Source organism: Octopus sinensis, unplaced genomic scaffold (assembly GCF_006345805.1).
Source record: "Octopus sinensis unplaced genomic scaffold, ASM634580v1 Contig19391, whole genome shotgun sequence".
Classification (NCBI taxonomy): domain Eukaryota; kingdom Metazoa; phylum Mollusca; class Cephalopoda; order Octopoda; family Octopodidae; genus Octopus; species Octopus sinensis.
The window spans coordinates 6,088-30,000 of record NW_021836307.1 but is presented as its reverse complement, the minus strand read 5'-3'; the positions used below and the strand labels follow the sequence as shown (position 1 = coordinate 30,000).

Below are 23,913 nucleotides of genomic sequence, written 5' to 3'. Positions count from 1 at the left end.
ATATAACCATTCAATCTTCATCCCCATCTTTCCTAATCCTGCTGAATTTCTCTTGGAATATTTGGTTTTCCAAAGTTGTCTTGGTGTATAAGTCAACCTACCTTTTCTTTTTTTTTGGTTGTAAATTTTGATCTGAAATTGTTTGCTGGAAAATACAGTATCTCATATATATAGTTTTTCTTTCTTCCCCACTTCTATATTCTCTCAAAGATGGAAGAAACCATGACTAATGTTTGGCGTGATGTGTGCTTTATTCAGTAGGGGTGGAGTATATGGGGAATATGTACCCGGTCTTTAAGACCGAGGATGAAGTGAGGTGACAAGTGGAGTTAGCACACCACTTACATAACCACAAGCTGGTATGACAATATAAGAGGGAGAAATGAAAGGATCAAGGCCAGCGATGCTGGTCATGGCATTGACCTTATAACTTGTCAGTTCCTTTGTAGTAAAATATAGGAATGTAAGGAGTACAGGAATGGCATGAAATAGGGTTAAATAGGTTCTGTTTGAACCTATAAATTCTTATTTCTTTATTGCCCTGAAGGGGCTAAACATAGAGGGGACAAACAAGGACAGACAAAGGGATTAAGTTGATTACATCGACCCTGAAAGATGAAAGGCAAAGTTGACCTCGGCGGAATTTGAACTCAGAATGTAAAGGCAGATGAAATGCTGCTGTGCATTTCGCCTGGTGTGTTAACGATTCTACTAACTCGCCACCCATAAATTCTGATGACTACCGCAAAGCTTTTTCGATACTGTGCCCTACCATAGGGTTAGAAAAAAAAAAGTCAATTTTACTGGTGCTACAGAGTGGCAGGTAACCTTGTTATATGTGCGACCATTTGAGAGACTTTTTTCTGGAGGAGTTGAGAAACACTAACTTGCCTTTTCTTTTCACCTTCTCCTTCTTTTCGAATAGTATGCACATGATATTATGGTTTCCCATTTTTGGCCAAAGACTAGGATGATGCTTGAAATGTTTACATAACATATTTACACTGTACATGGGGTTCTCCTGTATGGTTAGATATTTCCTTCCATGTTGTGACTCTTTTTCTCTAGTTAAATCTGCACTCTTCTGGGTCCAGTCCATTGACAGAACTTCTGCACCTTTTCACCAAACTCACACTCCTGGAGACAGAACCCCTCTTTTTGAAATCTATCTTTCACCCATTTTGTCTGCTGGAAAATATGGTGTTATAAATTATTACTACACATTGTTTGTTATCATGTATCAATGTTGCTACATATTATGTTTACATTCTGTGCTTTTTCTTTTTGTTTCAGGGTCATATAAAATTATCTGATTTTGGATTGTGCACAGGGCTTAAAAAATCACATCGGACAGAGTTCTACAAGGACTTGTCGCATGCCAAACCTGGTGACTTCAGTAAGTAGAGTTTCTTTCCTTCACACCTAACAACATTGCAAAGAGATTGATACTGGAATATAGAAATGACTACCTCCTTGTAGTTTCCTACGGAACATGCTTGCTTCATTTCTTCCCAGTCTTCTCAAATCCTCTATATTCAAGGCCCTTTTCTCACTACCATACTGCATTGCAGTTCTAATACAAATGTCTTACAATCTGCCCTTCACTCTGAGGGAAAACACCTTTGTTGTCAATAGTGGCAGTAACTCCCTGAAGTTTCCCTAGTCTGTTCTTACTCTGGCTGTTATACTTCAGAGCATCCAGCTCCCAAGCCAGTTACATCTCCTCGGTTACAAAATCTATCAGCTACCTCCTCTAGTGAACCATCTGGGCATTTAAGAGAATATATTTCTGGTGTGCTCTTAGTATGTATGGTCAAAAGTGTTCTAGCTGTGACTATGCTGTCTTTTTTAAAATAATAGAGTGTAATTGAAGAAAGATTTGGCTGTTATTTCAACTAGGTAATGCAACGCTACGATGGAACTATTTATACATCTATTCTGTTGTGGTGCACCTGAGCACTGTACACAATAAGCTCATTATTATTATGTTACTATTTTCTGCAATGTAATTACTGTGACATAGAAACTTCTATGATGTTGATATTACTATCACACACAGTTTTTGTGATGTAGCTTTCTGTTTTGTAAATTATAATGATATTGCCAAATCAAATAACTGGATTTGGTTGACACGGCCCTTGTCAAGCAATGGCATATGGTCTCATTCCTTAGAGAAGTTTGGCTGCCACAGCTTCCCAGCTAGGTTGGTGCACAATTTCCTACAGAAGATTGGTCTGGAACCCAGAGAAAGCCACCAAAGGCTTTCTTTCGGGTTCAGCATGACAGCTGAAACCATCTCAAGGTGGGTGTGGTTGATAAGAGACTGTGAGTGGAACCCTTCTACAGGTGAAGACTAATTCAGTCCTTGTCACCCCACTCAGGTGAAGCATACTGGTTAAGATGCACTTCTGACCCTCAGATACCTGTTGAGGAAATGGAAAGATTTTCTGCATTGCAAAGGATTAAGAAGAGCCTGCAAAACTTCTGAGTTGCTCTTGCAATTTCTTATTTCTTTACTGCCCACAGAGGGGACAAATGAGGACAGACAAACAGATTAAGTTGATTATATCGACTCCAATGCATAACTGGTACTTATTTAATCGGCCCCAAAAGGATGAAAAGCAAAGTCAACCTCGATGGAATTTGAACTCAGAACGTAGCGGTAGACGAAACACTGCTAAGCATTTTTCCCAGTGTGCTAACATTTCTGCCAGCTCGCCACCTTTGCTGCTCTTGCAATTTCTGCACGAGGCAAAGTATCTCTGGTGTTTATTTCACCTTCTGTAATGTTGTAACTTTTGTGACACAGTATTGTGTGGTGTAAGGCATGTGATGCTATTGTTCCTGTGATGTAACCATTACGACGCAATCTTAAGTGGTGTAAGATCTATGGCCCAGAAGATTCTGTGATGTGAGTATAGTGGAATTGAGCTTTTATGACCATGACTACCCATGAAACAGAAGTGGCTCTGTAGTAGGAAGTTTGCTTCCCAACCACATGGTTTTGGGTTCAGTTCTACTGTGTGGAATCTCGGTCAGGTGTGTCTTCTACTATAGCTCCAGGCCAACCAAAGCCTTGTGAACGGATTTGATGAACAGAAACTGAAAAAAGCCCACTGTGTGTGTGTGTGTGTGTGTGTAAGTGAGAGAGAGAGAGGCCTTGTCTTAACATCATGTGTAATGTTAGTTGTAAAATGATTGTCGCTGTCATACAAGACGTGTCATTCATTTCCAGTTTTCTGTGAAAACATGTCTTGCCTTGAGGAAATTATTACCTTAAAACAAAGGCATCCAGTCATATAAAATCTGCCTCAACAGAATTTTGTGTCTGACCCATTCAAACATGGAAAAGTGAGCATTAAAATAATCCTTTCTACTATAGGCACAACACCTGAAATTTGTGGGGAGGAGGGACAGCCGATTACATCGACCCTAGTCCTCAACTGGTACTTATTTTATCGACCCTGAAAGGATGAAAAGTAAAGTCGACTTTGGGAGTATTTGAACTCAGAACGTAATGATGAGCGGAACACTGCTATGCATTTTGTCTGGCATGCTAACAATTCTGCCTGTGTGCCACCTTTGAGCATTAAAATAATCATAACTTATCGTGTGTATTGTGAGATGATATCTTCTTTGTCTGACACCCTTCTTTGTTTCTATTTCAGCACTAAATCCTATAGATTCAAAGCGGAGAGCCGAAAGTTGGAAACGAAACCGACGGGCATTGGTATGCAATTGGCTCTTATTCCTTTACTGTGTTCCAGTCTAAAGGCTCTGGCCATGCTGGGGCACCACACCATGTAGCTTTATGTCTTTCATTAACAGTTCTGTACTGATCTTTAGAAGCTACCTCCATTGTTTCCACTCCTTCACCTTTCTCAATAATTTCCTTACTCTTTTGCTTGTTTCAGTCATTTGACTGCGGCCATGCTGGAGCACGGCCTTTATTCGAACAAATCGATCCCAGAGCTTATTCTTTGTAAGCCTAGTACTTATTCCATCGTTCTCTTTTGCTGAACCACTAAGTAACAAGGACATAGACGCACCAGCATCAGTTGTCAAGCGATGGTGGGGGGGGGACAAACACAGACACACAAACATTATACATATACATAAATACATACATACATATATTTATACAATGGGCTTATTTCAGTTTCCATCTACCAAATCCACTCACAAGGCTTTGGTCAGCCCGAGGCTATAGCAGAAGACACTTGCCCAAGGTGCCACACAGTGAGACTGAACCCAGAACCATGTGATTGGTAAGCAAGCTACTTACCACATAGCCACTCCTGCGCCTATGATATTTATACTCCTCTCGTGTCTCCCTCTATTTGCTATGAAGCTACTAACTTGCACAGCTACCTTGACTTCTTCTAACACTAGAACTGCCATCTCTTTCTTGCAGTTTCTTCAGCTCTATAACCATACAGTAAAGATTTGGATTCTCTCTCTAAATCTAAAGAAATGTGCCAAATCCTTTAGACATGGCATTATCCTGTATGGTTAAATAATTCCTTCCCTGGTGTGACTGTATCTCTAGTCGTATCTGTACTCTACAGGGTCCGATCCATTGACAGAACTTCTGCACTTTGACACCAAACTCACACACCTGAAGATAGAATACCCTCTTTTACAACCTTTCTTTCATTCGTTCAGCCCCTATTTCTCAAATAAACTATTCTCTGCAACTTTCATTTCATCCCCTTTGGCCCTCTAACTGCTCCCTTTTTTTCCTAATCTTTCCCTCTTTCCATTCAAAGGATCAAAAAAAAAAATCCAAATGACCTCTTAGATAGAAACTTCCTTCTCTCCTGTAACACTCGCACACATGCACGCACGTGTGCGAACTGTCACCTTTAACCCATTACCGTTTAGAATACTCTGTCAAATGTAATTATCAATTATTCATCTTGTTTGGAATTAATTACGTGTTATCTTGTAGCTTGGAGATTTCAATGTCTTATTGTTTATTGTTAAAATGACTTTCTAGGCTAGGAGTAAGAGGCCAGATCTTGACTATTTGAACATAAACCAGGTAGAATATTTGGGCTTGATATGGTTGGTTCAAATGCTAAAGAGTTAAATGCTCTTATTCTGTAACTTAAATTTGTCCCCTTATCTCCATCAATATACTCATAACTGGATTCAAAACTCAATTCCGTCACTGATGCTTTTAATTGCATTGCTCCCCCCCCCCCAACCTCATATGCTGAGTCAATCATAAACTGTAATTGCCTCTTTGCCACTGAGCCTGATGCCGTTTGGATGAGCATTCCCTCCAGCATCTTTGCAAATGTTCATAACAACACCAAGCAACCTCCAAACTGTGCTTGTGCCACATGAAATGCTCTAAGTCCACTCTTATTTCTTTATTGCCCACAAGGGACTAAACACAGAGGGGACAAACAAGGACAGACAAATGGATTAAGTTGATTATATCAACCCCAGTGTGTAACTGGTACTTATTTAATCGACCCTGAAAGGATGAAAGGCAAAGTCGACCTCGGCGGAATTTGAACTCAGAACATAGTTCACTCTGCTGAGTGGTTGGTGATAGGAAGGACATACAGCTGTAAAAATCCTGCTAAAACAGTCACAGAAGTCTGGTGCAGGCCTCTGCCTGGCTGGTTCTTGTGAAACTGTCCCACCCATGCAAGCATGGAAGCCAGACATTAAACAATGATGATGATGATGCATTCAGCATTAAAGGTGTTAGTGATTGGTTTGTAAGAGGTTTGGCTGTTGTTTTTGGTGCATCAATTCATCCCCATGGAACCACTCACATTTGAATACAATATATAACAATAATAATGGTTTCAAATTTGGGTACAAGCCCAGCAATTACATCAGCCCCCCAATACTCAACTGATACTTGTTTCATCAACCTTGAAAGGGATGAAAGGTGAATTCAACTTGTGGAATTTGAACCCACAACATGAAAGTTGGATGAAATGCTGCAAAGCATTTTGCCCAGCATGGTTACGATTCTGCTAGACCACCACCCTAATAATAATAATAATTAATAATAATAATAATAATAATAGCAATAATAATATTCCTTTCTACTGGAAGCACAAGGCCTCAAATTTGGGAGAAGGGATTAAGTTGGTTACATTGACCCTAGTGTGTAACTGGTACTTATTTGATCGACCCTGAAAGGATGAAAGGCAAAGTCAATCTCAGTGGAATTTGAACTCAGAACATAAAGACAGGCGAAATACTGCTAAGCATTTTGCTCAGCGTTCTTTGTAATAATAATAATAATAATAATGATGATGATGATGATGATAATTTGCTTTTGTAATAATAATAATAATAATAATAATAATAATAATAATTAGAAGTTTGAAAAGTGATACAAGCACATACATGTGCTGTCATATGCACACATCTCACAAAGACTCACTCTCATACATTACAACCACACATTACAATCATACACACACCCAGCATAACCACATGTACATACACACACCAAAACATTATCGTTACCTTTGTTAGCTCTGTCATCTGGTTCCGATTTTGCCCAGTTACAGTATTATAGTCCTGATTAGAAAGACTTTTGATCAAAGAGAGTCCAACAATGACACTCCCATTTTTTTTCTTTTTAAACAAAGTACATATGAACAAATAATAGTTCCACTTGTTTGAAATGAGTAAATCTCTATCTATTTCTAGCAGGTCAAGCATATTTGTGAAAGCAAGGATATTATGAAGTATATCAACACCAAAATCATTGCTTGTTGTTGTTGTTACCAGATTTGTTTGCAGTGCAAAATATAAACCATTGATTTCCTTGTGTTGCAGGCTTATTCGACTGTTGGTACCCCAGACTATATAGCGCCCGAGGTATTTATCCAGACAGGCTATACGAGCAGCTGTGATTGGTGGTCATTAGGAGTAATTATGTATGAAATGTTAATTGGTATGTACTCTAATTAGAAAGTACTTTGGTGTGCACTCCAAATTGTTTTTAATGAGCAGTAAGAAGGCTGTTTGAGGATTTTGCTATTAAATTTGATTGGAATAATTTGTTAAATATAATTTAGTATGTCCTTCTTTAGACAATGGAAGAAACTTTCCAATGCTGAGATGTGAATGTTGGTTTCCTTACTGACTGTCATCATCATCATCATCATCATCGTCGTTGGACATGTGTTGGACAGTTTGACTGAGGACTGGAGAGCCAGAAGGCTGCACCAGGCTCCAGTCTGATCTGGCAAAGTTTCTACAGCTGGATGCCCTTCCTAATGCCAACCGCTCCAAGAGTGTAAAGGGTGCTTTTACATGTCACTGGCACGAGGGCCAGTCAGGCGGTTCTGGCAACAACCATGCTCAAATGGTGTTTTTATGTGCTACCTGCATGGGAGCCAGTCCGGCGGCACTGGCAACAACCACGCTCAAATGTTGTTTTTCATGTGCTGGTAAGGCAACGCTGGCAATCATCACATCGCCTTACCGGCAGAAGTGTGTATGTATGTGTGTGTTTGCATGTATATGTGCATGTGTGTGTATGTATATATATATGTTTAATATAAACTATTGGGAAAAGGCGCACTCAATTCAATGGTAGAGATAAATGAGGTTTATTCCAGTTGAAATAAATGAAGCCTCTTGCTTCTCTGAGTCTCACCTGTCGGTGCACAAGATCTTCAGGCAAGCTGTAATTTGCAACATACCTAAAGATTTTGTGTGTACCTACAGGTGAATCTCAGAATAACTCGAGGCTGACTCAATCAAAACAAAATATCTGTGCGTCTGTGCACACACACTCACACATGTGTGTGTTTGTATATATGTATGTGTGTGTTGGTATGTGGTATCTAGACACCAACCTACCTATATATATGTGTGTGTGTGTGTGTGTGTGTAAGAGCCATCCAACAAGAATGGCGGTAGTGAGACTGATGTCTGAAAGAGTCTATTGCAGTAAAAATATCGTCTTGACATATTCTCTAGAACTCTTACATGCATGGAAATTCAGACCTAAAAGTAATCAAGATGATGATTGTGTGTGTGTGTGTGTGTGTGGGTATACCACTTTTGAATAAATTGTGGTGCAAAGGGACATAACTGTGGTGGCTTTAGCCATTTATAGATAGACTTTGAGAAAAATACCAGAATAAGAAATGTGGTTTGTTAACTGATTAAGTCATTAAGAGGTTGTGCTCCAGCATGGCTGCTGTCCATTGTCTGTAAGTGTGATGAATAGGGAAATGAATGACTTTTAATCATATTAGAAATCAACTTTTTGTCTTTTGAAAATGTATCAAGACTATATTCCCAAGCAGTGTAGGTGAATGTAATCGGCACCAAACTGGCATTGCAGATTTTGGTACATCTGGTGCTTGGGTTATTGAATAAATCATTTTCAAGTGCTAGCTTTGTTGCTTCTTGCTATAGAATTGAATATTTAATATTCAATTCTGTAGCAAGAATTGAATATTTACACTTACACACACACACACAATTTAATGTATGCACATCCACATAGAGTTGTTTATAATGAAATTTTCTGTTGTATTGGCAGGCTACCCTCCATTCTGTTCAGAAAACCCGCAAGAAACATACAGAAAAGTGATGAACTGGCGAGAAACTTTGGTTTTCCCGCCAGAAGTTCCTATTTCAAATGAAGCTCAAGATTTGATTAGAAAGTAAGTAACATGTGAGAGAGGGGAGAAAAAGTAGAAAAAAAACTAGAGTGAGTGAAAGAGAGAGAGAGAGAGAGAGTACTGAACGTTTGGGACTTGCTTGTTAGTGTTTGATTATTTGTGTGTCTGTGTTACCTGAACCTTACTTAGGGAACTAGTCTAATAATCTTTACTGACATTTCTATTCTAGGCACAAGGCCTTGAAAATTTTGGGGGAAGGAGACTAGTCAAGTATATTGACCCCAGTGCGTAACTGGTACTTATTTCATCAACCCCAAAAGGAAAAAAACGAAATCAACCTTGGCAGAATTTGAACTCTGCCAGCTTGCTGCCTCAATAATAATAATAAGGTGATGAGCTGGCAGAATCGTTAGCACGCCAGGTGAAATGCTTAGCAGTATTTCGTCTGTCTTTGTGTTCTGAGTTCAAATTCCGCTGAGGTTGACTTTGCCTATCACCCGTTCGGGGTCGATAAATTAAGTACCACTTGTGTATAGTGGGGTTGATGTAATCAACTGGCCCCCTCCCCCAAAATTTCGGGCCTTATGCCTAGAGTAGAAATGGAAATAATAATAATAATAATCATCATCATCATCGTTTAACGTCCGCTTTCCAGCATGGGCTGGATGATTTAACTGAGGACTGGCAAATCAGATGACTGCACCAGGCTCCAATCTTGATCTGGCAGAGTTTCTAGAGCTGGATGCCCTTCCTAACGCCAACCACTCCGAGAGTGTAGTGAGTGCTTTTATGTGCCACCGGTACGAGGGCCAGTCAGGTGGTACTGGTAACGGCTATGCTCAAATGGTGCTTTTTACGTGCCACCTGCACAGGAGCCAGTCCAGTGTTTCTGGCAATGACCTCGCTTGAATGTTTTTCACGTGCCATTAAGGCGACTCTGGTAATGATCATGCTCGAATGGTGCTTTTTACATGCCACTGGCATGGAAGCCTGTTAGACGCTCTGGCAACGATCATGCTCAGATGGTGCTCTTAGCACTCCACTAGCACTGATGCCAGACTCCGGTGCTGGTGGCATGTAAAAAGCACTATCCAAACATGATCAATGCCAAGCCCACCTGACTGGATCCTGTACCAGTGGCATGTAAGAAGCACCCACTACACTCTTGCAGTGGTTGGCATTAGGAAGGGCATCCAGCTGTAGAAACATTGATGAGATTGGAGCCTGGTGCAGCCTCCTGGCTCTCCAGACCTCAGTCAAAACATTGAACCCATGCCAGCATGGATAATGGACATTAAACGATGACGATGAATAAGTATGATAGAAGGACAAGAACAGGTGTCTTGCTTAAGAGATTAATACATGACTGCCTCACCTGGAAAGAGAAAGATAGGGGGGGATGAGGTTAAGGTACAAGACGAATATGAAAGAGAAAATAGGATAGAGGAACAGAAAAGGTGGGTCAGTAGGTAAGTGCACTTGAGTAAATGTGTGTGTGTTTATATATATATCTGTGTGTGTGTGTGTATAGACACAGATAGTGCTTGTATCTACCTTTACACCATGGTTTCATGTCATTGCTATCAAGGAATTTAGATAACCTGATCTTTTTTGTATAGATGTTAAAACAACATACATGCCAGTGTGGTTACAGAATCTGTTACTTCTGATAAAATACATCTAAGAAGAAAAAAAAAAAAGAAGTAAAGCAGAATACAAAATGGTTACAGTTGCAACATCCTGGATCATAAGTCTATTCAATCAGAAGTGTCATTTATTTTACTTCTATCTTATGTCGAAGTTTGTCACCAATAACATCACTGTTTACTGGGTTTACAATTTATTAGTCACCGATTCATTGAATTTTTTATGATGGTGACAATGCATGCATGTATGTATGTACAGGGTGGAGCAAAATGATCTGACACATTTGGAGGCTTAATAAAAGCACAAAATAAGAAATAATGAAAAGAAAAAGTTTATTTTCTGAATGTACATATAATGCCATTTTATTTCATTAAGTTTTAAAAATTAAATCAGCTAAATGCTTCCCATCATTGTCAACACATTGTTGGAGACGTTCATGGAAGTTATCGATAACTCTTTGGATCATTTCTTCTGGAATGGTGAAACGGGATTTCTTCTTGTGGGGATATTTAAAATCAAAAGTATTCAGTCATCGCCTTCGATCTATTGATGAATTAAAACGTGCAATTTGTGTAGAAATAGCAACCATTCCAGAAGAAATGATCCAAAGAGTTATCGATAACTTCCATGAACGTCTCCAACAATGTGTTGACAATGATGGGAAGCATTTAGCTGATTTAATTTTTAAAACTTAATGAAATAAAATGGCATTATATGTACATTCAGAAAATAAACTTTTTCTTTTCATTATTTCTTATTTTGTGCTTTTATTAAGCCTCCAAATGTGTCAGATCATTTTGCTCCACCCTGTATATATATGTGTGCGTGTGTATGTATGTATCATCATCATTTAATGTCTGTTGTCCATGCTGGCATGGGACCCTGGAAAGCTGACCCAGACTCCAGTCTGATTTGGCTTGGTTTTCTACAGCTGGATGCCCTTCCTAACGCCAACCACTCTGAGAATGTAATGGGTGCTTTTACATTCCACTGGCACAGGTGCCATTTGTGTGACACCAGGGTGCTTTTATGTGCCACTGGCATGGAGACCAATTTGCATGATGCCAGTATCTGCCACAACTGGGATTTTGCTTGGTTTGATGGGTCTTCTTCTCAAGCGCAACATAATGCCAAAGGTCTCAGTCATTGCACCTGTGAGGTCCAACACTCGAAAGGAACTCAGCCACTTTGCCTCTGTGAGGCCCAACACTCGAAAGGAACTCAGCCACTTTGCCTCTGTGAGGCCCAACACTCGAAAAGTGTTCTTTACATGACAGCAGCATAGGTGTACTTGGTTTGATGGGTTGTCTCAAGCACAGCACATCTCCAAAAGTCTTGGTCATTAGTCATTTCCTCTGTGAGGCTCAAAGTTCAAAGATCATGCTTCACCCTCACCTTGTTCTATGTCTTACTGGGTCTCCCTCTCTACCACAGGTTCTCTCCACAGTTAGAGATCAGCACTTCATTACAGAGCTGTCCTCGTCCATACATATCACATGACCATGTCAACGCTGTCATCTCTCTTGCACACCACATCTGATGCCTCTTAAGCTTGACTTTTCTCTCAAGATGCTTACACTCTGTCGAACATGCACACTGACATGTGAATGTGTATATGAGCTCATTTTATATATTTTTAACTCAATGAACTGAAGGTATTGTCTTCTCACACTCTGTTACAGAATATGCTGTGATCCTGAACAAAGATGTGGAGCGAACGGAATAGAAGAACTTAAAGCCCATGTTTTCTTTAAAGGTGTTGATTGGGAACATATCAGGTATGAAGTCCACCACTTCCTCCAACATCTCTTATTAATTATAATAATAATAATAATAATAATAATAATAATAATAATCTCTTAGGCACAAAGCCTAAAATTTTGTGAGGAAGGGGATAGTTGATTACAATGACCCTTGTGTCCAACTGGTCCTTATTTTCTTGATCTCCGGCAAAGTCGACCTTAGCAGAATTTGAACTCAGAATGTAAAGATAGATGAAATTTTGTCTGGTGTGCTAATGATTCTGCGAGCTTATCACCTTAATAATAATAGTGCCAATTATTGTTGGCTCCTTGGGGATAGCATCAGCAGGCATCAAGAGGGAATATAAAAGAAATCAGAAATAGGGCTCCCAGTAGAACTGTTGCAAAAGAGGTTTGCCTCCTTGGCATGGCCAGATTAATCAAGAGAGTATCAGATAGTTGAAAAGGATGGATAGCATTGTACCATAGGCTGCAGGTAGCAAGCCCACTACGCATGCAAGACTCCAGGAGTTTCAACAAAACCTGATTTAAAAAGAATAATAATAATAATCTTTTTTACTCTAGGCACAAGGCCCGAAATTTTTTTGGGGGATGGGGGAGCAATCGATTAGATTGACCCCAGCATGCATCTGGTACTTAATTTATCAACCCTGAAAGGATAATAGGCAAAGTCGACCTCAGTGGAATTTGAACTCAGAACGTAACAGTAGATGAAATACCGCTAAGCATTTCGCCCGGCGTGCTAACGTTTCTGCCAGCATGCCACCTTAGAATAATAATAATAACTACTACTACTATTATTATATATATCATCATCATCATCATCATCATCGTTTAGCGTCCGTTTTCCATGCTAGCATGGGTTGGACGGTTCTACTGGGGTCTGTGAAGCCAGAAGGCTTCATTAGGCCCAGTCAAATCTGGCAGTGTTTCTACGGCTGGATGCCCTTCCAAACGCCAACCACTCCGTGAGTGTAGTGGGTGCTTTTTACGTGCCACCGGCACAGGTGCCAGACAGAACTGGCAAACGGCCACGAACGGATGGTGCTTTTTATGTGCCACCGGCACGGGGGCCAGGCGAGGCTGGCAACGGACACAATCGGATGGTGCTTTTTACATGCCACCGGCACGAGGCCAGTCGGGGCGACGCTGGCAACGGTCGCGAAACGGAAGGTTCTCTTACATGCCACCAGCACTGGTAACACATCTGCAATTTCCATTGATTGATTTCGATTCTGATCCTCACTTGCCTCAACAGGTCTTCACAAGTAGAGTTTTGTGTCCCAAGAAGGGAAGGTATGCATACGTAGGCTGGCTCCATCCCATGTAGAAGGCCACGGGTTATGGACTCACTTGTCCTGCCGGGTCTTCTTGCGCACAGCACACTTCCAGAGGTCTTGGTCTCTAGTCATTTCCTCAGTGAGACCTAAAGTTCGAAGGTCGTGCTTCACCACCTCGTCCCAGGTTTTCCTGGGTCTGCCTCTTCCGCAGGTTCCCTCAACCGCTAGGGTGTGGCACTTTTTCACACAACTATCTTCATCCATTCTCGCCACATGACCATACCAGCGCAAACGTCTCTCTTGCACACCACAACTGATGCTTCTTAGGTCCAGCTTTTCTCTCAAGGTACTTACACTCTGCTGAGTATGAGTACTGACATTACACATCCATCGGAGCATGCTGGCTTCATTTCTTGCGAGCTTACGCATATCCTCAACAGTCACGGCCCATGTTTCACTGCCATGTAGCATGGCTGTTCGTACACACGCATCATACAGTCTGCCTTTCACTCTGTGCGAGAGGCCTTTTGTCACCAGCAGAGGTAAGAGCTCTCTGAACTTTGCCCAAGCTATTCTTACTCTAGCAGTTACACTTTCAGCACACCCACCCCCGCTGCTGACTTGGTCACCTAGGTAACGGAAACTATCAACTATTTCTAGTTTTTCTTCCTGGAAAGTGACGGAAGTTGGTCTCAGAGCATTTTCAGTGTTTATTGTTCCTGAGCATCTGCCACATACAAAAACTATCTTCCTAGTTAGCCTTCCTTTGACATTGCTGCACCTCTTATGTGTCCATAGCTTACACTTGGTGCATCTTATAGAGTTTCTACCTACACCTTTTCTACAGATCGAGCAGGGCCATCTACCTGAAGGCGTTTGTGATTTGTCTACCTTCCTACTGATTACGACTTTGGTTTTAGCTAGGTTGACTCTGAGGCCCTTCGATTCTAATCCTTGTTTCCACACCTGAAACTTCTCCTCCAGTTCTGATAGTGACTCAGCAATTAGAGCAAGGTCATCAGCATAGAGGAGCTCCCAAGGGCATCCTGTCTTGAATTCCTCCGTTATTGCCTGGAGGACTATGATAAATAGGAGGGGGCTGAGGTCTGAGCCTTGGTGGACCCCTACTTCTACCCAGAATTCTTCACTGTACTCATTGCCAACCCTCACCTTACTAGCAGCGTCCCTATACATGGCCCGCACAGCTCTCACTAACCATTCATCTATCCCTAGTTTCCTCATTAACCACCAGATAAGGGATCGGGGGACCCTGTCGAAGGCTTTCTCCATGTCAACAAAAGCCAGGTACAGGGGCTTATCTTTGGCTAGGTATTTCTCCTGCAGCTGCCTTACCAGGAATATAGCATCAGTAGTACTTTTCCCTGGCACAAACCCAAACTGCATCTCATCTAAACTAACTCTCTCTCTAATTAGTTGGGCTATGACCCTCTCCGTAACCTTCTTTACCTGATCCAACAGCTTGATACCTCTGTAGTTATTTGTATCTAGGGCGTCACCTTCACCTTTGTAGCAGTTGACTATTATGCTGCTACACCAGTCATTGGGTATGACTCCTTTGTGTATCACCTGATTAACTATACGGGTGACTAGGCTATAGCCAACACTACCAGACATTTTGAGCATCTCTGCAGTGATTCCTGATGGGCCTGGGGCTTTCCCTGTCTTCATGCTTCTAATTGCCATAGCTACCACGGAACTATCAACTCGGATAGCTGGTCCCTCTGTTGGGTCAACATTCGGCAGACTCTCTTTATCCCATTCATTTTCTTTATTCAGCAACCTTTCATAGTGGCGTCTCCAAACCTCTCTTTGCATCCTCATTTAGCGCAAGTGAACCATCTTATATATATATGTACATATATATATAATGTATATATATATATATGTTATATATGTATGTATATGTATGTGTATGTATATATATGTATCTATGTATATATATATATGTGTGTATATATATATATATATATATATATATATATATATATATATATATATATATATATATGTATCTATGTATATATATATGTGTATATATGTATATATATATGTGTATATATATATATATATTATATATGTATATATATATGTGTATATATATATATATATAGTATATATATATGTGTATATTATATATATATATATATGTATATATATATGTGTATAATATGTATATATATGTGTATATATATGTATATATATATGTGTATGTATATATATATTATATAATATATATATGTATCTATGTATATATATATATATATATATATGTATCTATGTATATATATGTGTGTATATATATATATATATATATATATATATATATATATATATATATATCAATAATAAAGGGTGAAATTAATTAATTTAGAAATAATCATTAATTTCACCAAGTAGAGTTCGGCATGTAAAAGCCCCATTCAAGGAAGGTTTAAGTAATACTAAGTAATTAAGGGTTTAGCAACGATTTGCCTCACCACACACCAAATTTAGAAATAGCAGTCAAAAAGTTTTGGCTATTCTTTCTACTTAAAAGGGAGATCCCAGTAAAACCAAAGCACTTAAAAAGCATCCGACGCAGGTAAAAGAGAAAGAAATGACGAAAATCATTCTATATTAAGTCACCTACGGACGTACGTTTCGGAGTTAAGTCATTGCAGAGCATAAAAATTAAATAATTATGTCTTACCTGACTATTTTCCTCCTCAGCGTAGGACTCTTCAATTATAAATAATTGCATCTCAATTATTATAAATTGTGAATTAAATTTGAAGGCACTAGAAGACATCACCTCAACTCATGGTATCAGAGCGAGCGTAAGCCATTACCAGTACCACCAAATTCAAAGGGTGGATGAAAGTATGTCACCATCCCCCTTCCACCAGCATGCTGCCAAAATAAGATGCTACAGTTTTTTTACTGGGATGAAATACAATTATCAATAATAAAGGGTGAAATTAATTAATTTAGAAATAATCATTAATTTCACCAAGTAGAGTTCGACATGTAAAAGCCCCATTCAAGGAAGGTTTAAGTAATACTAAGTAATTAAGGGTTTGCTTTTTAAGTGCTTTGGTTTTACTGGGATCTCCCTTTTAAGTAGAAAGAATAGCCCAAACTTTTTGACTGCTATTTCTAAATTCGGTGTGTGGTGAGGCAAATCGTTGCTAAACCCTTAATTACTTAGTATATATATATATATATATATGTGTGTGCTATGTTCTTATTGGTGCTTCTTTCTTGGTTTGTCTAAATTAATTCCTAACTTCTGTTGCTGGAAAAACTTTTGTATCCACTGACAGCTGAAGTATGAATGTGATATGCTAATAACATCTGTGAGTTGATAACAACTGCAACATAATCTGATGGCAGCTACTTAAAACAGCAACAGAAACAGTGACAACACTGGTGTTTGTGCTTTTAAATAGACGAGAAATAGGATTTTTTTCTGAATAGGATGATAGTTAGTTGCAGGTAGCTACCAGTGGGTAGAATTGATTCCAGCACTGAATATAAATAGTCATAGATTGTGGGTTCAAATCACTCTGGGGTATATACATATATATATATATAATATATAAAAAAGGTTTAAAATCTAAACTGTGTCCTCTGGAAGCTCTTCTGTGAATACTGACTATCAATTGAATATATGTTGATGATTTATCCCTAAAAAGATAGCTATCCATGCATGTTTAAATTCCTGGCCAAGTTTCTTAGTTGCAGACTATGGATATATTAAAATCAAAACTGGAATTCATGGTATCGTTTCTAATTCTGTGAAATGAAAAATAACAACATAAATTCTAATCATGGCTGGCTTCCGTGCCGGTGGCACGTTAAAAGCACCAACCGATCGTGGCTGATGCCAACCCCCCCTGGCAACTGTGCAGTTGGCACGTAAAAAGCACCCACTACACTTGCAGAGTGGTTGGCGTTAGGAAGGGCATCCAGCCGTAGAAACACTGCCAGATCAGACTGGAGCCTGGTGCAGCCCCTGGCTTCCCAGACCCCGGTCGAACCGTCCAACCTGTGCTAGCGCGGAAAACGGACGTTAAACGATGATGATGATGATGATATACACACACATAATTATAATTAGGGTTCAGCTAACTGCTTCACCACATACCGAAATTAGAAATAGGAGTTAAAAATTCCTTTTCTGCTACTATAAGAATCTCCTATAAAGGTTATTTTAATGTACCGATCTACTCAGTAAAATTGTTAATTAATTGATTAATCAATTAATTAATTTAATTATTAAATTTTACCCTTCTATTATTAATTTAAAATTATATATATATATATCCTTTATTGCACAGGCCATTATACATTTAGCAATATTGTGTACTGCTCTGTGACTAGTGGCCATCATTCAGCTATAATATGTCCTCTAATTAAGAAACACATTGTGCTTCTATTGTACAATTAAGATGATAATCTGTCGCTGTCAGTATATCCAACACTCACCCAACCCACAAGGTACATAGTCTAGCAGTTAGAGTGGTTGTGAGATGGAGGTTTCAATTCTCAGACCAACCAGCTGTGTGTTGCCTTCTTGAGCAAGATACTCCATTTCATGTTACTGCAGTCCACTCAGCTTTAAATGTGTAATCTTTTGATGGATTAGCGTACAACAGTAAGATGGTGACCCATGTTTTGTATTGAGCAATCAGAAGGATGAATAGTTGATTATAGTTCAACCCATACTGTGAATAATAATAATAATAAATATCCTAATTCCTACATCTTTTTTTTTTTGTTGTTGCTACAGAGACCGCCCTGCTGCTATTCCTGTGGAAGTAAAAAGTATAGACGATACATCAAATTTTGATGAATTTCCAGAAATTGACCTGAAGTGGCGTAAGTATTCTTTGATTAACAATAACTCCAGTAACTAGGAGCTTCACAGCCTCTCTGAGTGTCTCACATTACCCCTTGTTTTGGAGTTAGTAATGTAGCAAATCTGATATTTATATATACATATGCATATATATATATATATATATATACACACACACACACACACATACATAGCTAAGTGTTGCGGTTCTTGAAAGAACCTTTGTTTCTTTTAGAAAATAAAGTAATTTGAAACCCTTGAAGAATTTTAGCTATATGACCGATTAACGTAAGTAATAATGTTCTATTGCATGACATCTTGGGCAAGTGCCTTCTGCTAAAGCCTCAGACCGGCCAAAGCCTTTTCATTGGATTTGGTAGACAGAAGTTCCTGTTGTGTGTGTACATGTGCGTGTAAGTGTTTGTGCCTCCTAACAGAGAGGGTTTCAAGACAAAATTTGCAATTAGTACTTTAACATTTTTCATACGAACCTGTTTTCTGATACTAACTTCCTGTTTTAAAGCGATCTAAATCCAAATGTTCCATTATAATTTCTTGCTCATTTATCTTCCATATGCCAGCTTAATAACGACAGTTATTTTACTAAATTTTTTATTATTTTTGAAATTAATTGCAACAAGGGCAGTGCATAACAATAGAAATATGAGAAATGTGGTAACAAATGGGTTAATAATTGATATAGCTATGTCAAATGACTGCAATGCTGTCCTGAAGCGAGCAAATTGTGTTAGAAGCAATACTGACTTGGCCATTGAATGAAAACGATTATAGAAGCTGAATCAGTGAGTTAAGTAACGAAGCTGTTCTTCATTTGATCCTGTAAAGCTAGAATGATTTCTAGCTACTTCTGAACTGGCATTGACTTTTTACTAATCCTCATCATCATCTTTTAATGTCTGCTCCCTGTACTGGCATGGGTTGGATGGTTTGACTGATGATTGGCAAGACTCCAATCTGTTCTAGCAAGGTTTCTACAGCTGGATGCTCTTTCTAATGCCAACCACTTCGAGAGTGTAGTGCGTGTTTGATATGGGCCACCAGCACAGGGGCCAGTCAGACAGCACTGGCAATGACCACTCTTGGATATTGCTTTTTACACACCAACAGCATGGGAGCCAGTCAGGTGGCACTGACATTGGCCACGCTCAATGGGGCTTTATATATAATTATCAATATAGAAAAGTTTCAGAGAAGAACCTGTAAATGCTACAAGAGCCTTTATATGAGCCATGAATATATATTAAAAAAAAAAACATTTCTGTTGCAGTTGCAAACCACAGTGTTGTTGATTATAATTATCCAATGGCATAATTTCTGCTAAACAACATTTATGAGGGTGACAGTGAGAAACAAATCTCTATATATCCAAGGTGAAGAAAAGGGGAGCTGTGACATTCATGCTGTGTTAAAATCAAAGAAAGAAAAAGCAAAGAAGCAAACTATGTAGCAATTTTCAGGACGAAATCATCTTGATTGATTTGCCAGTGTTCTTACTTTTTTATGGATGTATCTTTCACACTTGATAGTTTGGGAAACTCTACTTGTTCCTCTTCTTCTAATATACATAGAGACACGTAGCCAAATGACACCCACTGAAAGTCCAGATGATAGTCAGCAAATGGTTACCCCTTTAACTGCAAAAAATAAATATCATGGTTACCATAAAATAGAACTTGTATTCCCTGTAGGTCATCTTGCCTCAGTAAACTTGACACATCTCAAAAAGAAATAGATTCAAACGTGAAATTCTTCAACGAAAGATAGACTGGTCTATAAAATTGTTTTCCACAGTTAAAGGCAATAAAATTTTGAGTGGATATATCTGATTTCCACAGTACACAGGGTTAAATATTGATTTGGCCTGATGCAGTAATCATTTCTGATTGATTAGTGATGTATTGATATTCCCTTGTTAGGCCTTAATGTAATGAAATTACTATCTTGACAAACTGCACAACATGGTCCCTAAACAGGCTGAAGTTTCATCATTCAGAATTGCAAGGACTTTACTGTGGGCTATACCTTGTTCCTGGATGTTTGCATAATTGCCTTTGTAGTAACAGCCCAGCTGGAGCAGTGTTAACTCGAACATAGAAACCCCAATCTCCATCTTTGATAGAAAGTTTTTAATTCATGTCTTGGGAAGGTCATCATGCCAATAATAACAAACACACACATAGGTTAAATCTCACTTGTTTCTCATTTAATTAATTAAATATCTAATTAACTAATCGATTGTCTGTTTAATGTGTTGGTTAAACAACCAAATGGTTGGTTGGTTGTCTGTCAAAGCCCTTTCGCTGCTATTTGCAACCTCATCAATGACGTGACCTGAACTGAATAGCGATGAAAGGACTGACAAATTTTTAATTAATTTCATTTAATTCATAAATAAAAGAAATTAATTGAATCTAATTCAATTAGGCGGCATTAATTATGTCATTATTTGCATCAGTTCCAGCTAAAATGTTGCATTTATCCCTGATTCTTGTCTGTCTGTTTGCCATTGTTTTCTCTCTCTCTACACACACACAAATATGGACGATATAATTTGAAGGGAGGTAATGGTGACTATTCAAGGAAAGATAATTCTAAATTTGTTTTAAGGGAGATAATGGCAAGATCTATCGAGGAATTAATCCACATGCCCATCATGGCGAACTTCGCTGTTTCTTACAATATAATTTCTAACACCAGCAGAAGATCACTGATAATGTTTGGGTGGTATAGTTGGGCAGTAACGACCTACACCATCCACACTATACCTATCTACAGTTGATTTAATTGATCTTCAGTATTTAGCTGATATGAATGTTATTGAACCTTATTGAATGAAACGAAAGCACAAAACTGTCATCTCATGAACCCAAAACGGAGAGAGACATAGCTAAAGAAATACAGCAGGTCACTTAGATACCATATCTGTCGCCCACAGGCCTTAAATCAATGTGGACCCCTCTTATCATTCAAATTACTCTGTTGAATGTAAATCCTTTTTATTCACATTGTATTAACCATGTATTATCTTGTCACTCAAGTTGTTGATGATGTGATTGTTTATTTTTAGAATGAAACTGTAGAATAGTTTGTGAGAGGGGGAATCTGGCTGGTTTGAACGTAAAACTAGTAGGATATTTGGGCCAGATCCAGATGAGGTCAGTTTAAATGCTAAAAACAACAGACATTATAGTGTAGATGTGAGAGGTCTGATCTAGCCAGTCTTAACATAAAACAAGCAGAATATTTTGGTTGGATATGGCTTCTTAAACTATTTCCCATTCAGATTACTCTGTTAAATGTCGTACTTATTGATTCTCATTGTGTTGAATTAGGCAGAATTGTTAGTGCAGCGGACAGCATGCTTAGCAGCAGCATTTCATCCGTCCTTACTTTCTGAGTTCAAATTCCACTGAAGTCGACTTTGCCTTTCATCCTTTCAGGCGGCTCGATAAATGAAGTATCAGACAGGCACTAGGGTTGATGTTATCAACTTACCCGCTCCCCCAAAATTTCAGGCCTTTTGCCTATAGTGGAAAAGATTATTTCATAGCTTTGAGATTTCAGTAATCTGAATGTTTATTTTTAGAATGAAAATGTAGGATAGGTGTGAGATGCCACACCTTGGTGATTTGAACATAAAATAGATAGAATATTTGGGCCAGATATAGCCAGTTTTTTTACTAAATGGTTAATTATTCTTTTGTAATCTAGAAATTATGGAAAATATTTTGATTGGACATGGCTTCTTAAACAATTTACCATTCAAATTACTCTGTCAAATGTAACACCTGTTTATTCACAGTGTTTTGAATTAATCCTGCCTATGAACTTGTATAAATAATCAATGATGTGATTGTTTATATTTAGGTCACACTTGGCTGGTTTGAGTAGAATATTTAGGCCAGATGTGGCCAATTTAATTACTAGAGGGTTAAATGCCAAAGTGTTAATTAGTCTTGTAATTTAGGAACTATGGAGGGATATCTTTACTAAGCTATTTCTGTGTCTCTCTCTGTCTCTTATATGCACTGACAGGAGACATTGTTGCATGCTTTCCTTCAGTGGTTTTCCTCTCTTGCCTCTGATCTTCATATATTTACTGATTGTTCTGTTGTTTTCTTTTCTGCAGCTTCGCCACCTCAACAGCAGTCAACAGCCACAGATATGGACAAAGAATCCAAAAACAAGGACTGGGTGTTTATTAATTACACTTACAAAAGATTCGAGGGACTTACACAAAGAGGACCTCGACCATCGGCACCCAAAAGCTAGAAATTATTGAAATTATACAAAACAAATAATAATTAAAAAAAAATTACAAATAAAAACAAAAAAAAACATGAAGAAAAGCAAGTAAAAAAAATTGACAAAACAAAAAAGACAATTAAATAATTAACAAAAACAACAAAATTATAAAAAAAAAAACGAAGAAATCATAGTAACAGGTAATGTCTTTGTATGTATGTGTGTGTGAGTGTGTGTGTTTTTGTGAATATATATGTGTGTGTATACATAGATACATATTTGTGTTTATACATATATGCATGTGTAAATGTGTGTGTGTATGTATGTATATTTTATGCATATGTATGTTTGTGTATATAAATATATATTTAAATGAGTATGAAATTATATACATATCATACATTTATATATTTTATATACAATATATATATACGTATAATATATATATATATATATATACATGTATATATAAATTATATATATATATACACACACACATGTATATATTTTATGTATGTCTACATATATATATATATACACACATGTATATATAAATAATATATATATATATACGCGCATATGTGTATATATTTTATGTATGTCTATATATATATATTATATATAACACACACACATATATATATGATATATATAATATATTTATGATATTTTATATATTATATATATAATATTTTATATAAAATATATATACAATATATATATTTGTGTGTGTTGGTGAATGTATACATATATATGTATGTGTGTGTATATATGTATGTATATGTGTGTGTGTATATATATATATATATATATATATACACAAATGTGTGTGTGTATGTATGTATGTATTTATATGCGTAGCATAGAGGTATATACACTGTCACAAATACACACAAATATATGTACACTATTCACATTCACAGACACTTGGCTGCATCACCAACACACGTGCAAACACACATTCATTCAGTAATACACATGCACACAAACACACACACACACAGAGGAAAATGTACGCACATTCACTCATGATTTTAACATATTCATAATAATAATAATAATAATAATGATAATAATAATAATAATTATATATATATATATAAAGAAAGACTTGAAATAGTTTTAAAACCTCTGCAATTAACTCCCCTACTTTCCCCTTCATGGTTAATACACATGCGTGTGTGCGCACACACACACCCACCTACATGCACACATACACATACGGACAATTTCTTGAAATACACATAAAATAAATATATAAATAAAAAAAACAAAAGACGATAAATTTTAAAAATGGATTAAAATAATATAATATAAAATAAAATAAAAGTAAATTATATATTAAAAAAAAAGGTGAATTTAAAATGTGATTTAAGCTACCCAGAAGAGAAAGAGAATCAAATTTCATTTTCATTTGTTGCACTTTGTTCCGGATTCCCTGGTTTCTCTGGAACGAGAAGAAAATAGTGGATGAA

At 37.8% G+C, this 23,913-nt stretch overlaps 1 protein-coding gene across 1 annotated transcript in view; it reads left to right on the top strand.

The window, feature by feature from the left end:
* The window catches only part of LOC115232133 (serine/threonine-protein kinase 38), a 45,509-nt gene extending 22,953 nt beyond the window's left edge, over nucleotides 1–22,556 (top strand). Inside the window, exons 5-11 of the mRNA XM_036500267.1 lie at nucleotides 1,294–1,396; nucleotides 3,669–3,730; nucleotides 6,817–6,934; nucleotides 8,540–8,663; nucleotides 11,951–12,046; nucleotides 18,104–18,192; nucleotides 22,323–22,556. Coding sequence (XP_036356160.1) covers nucleotides 1,294–1,396; nucleotides 3,669–3,730; nucleotides 6,817–6,934; nucleotides 8,540–8,663; nucleotides 11,951–12,046; nucleotides 18,104–18,192; nucleotides 22,323–22,465 — 735 coding nt within the window. The 3' untranslated portion in view covers nucleotides 22,466–22,556. The remainder of the gene's footprint in view (nucleotides 1–1,293; nucleotides 1,397–3,668; nucleotides 3,731–6,816; nucleotides 6,935–8,539; nucleotides 8,664–11,950; nucleotides 12,047–18,103; nucleotides 18,193–22,322) is intronic.
* The last annotated feature ends 1,357 nt before the right edge of the window (nucleotides 22,557–23,913 follow it).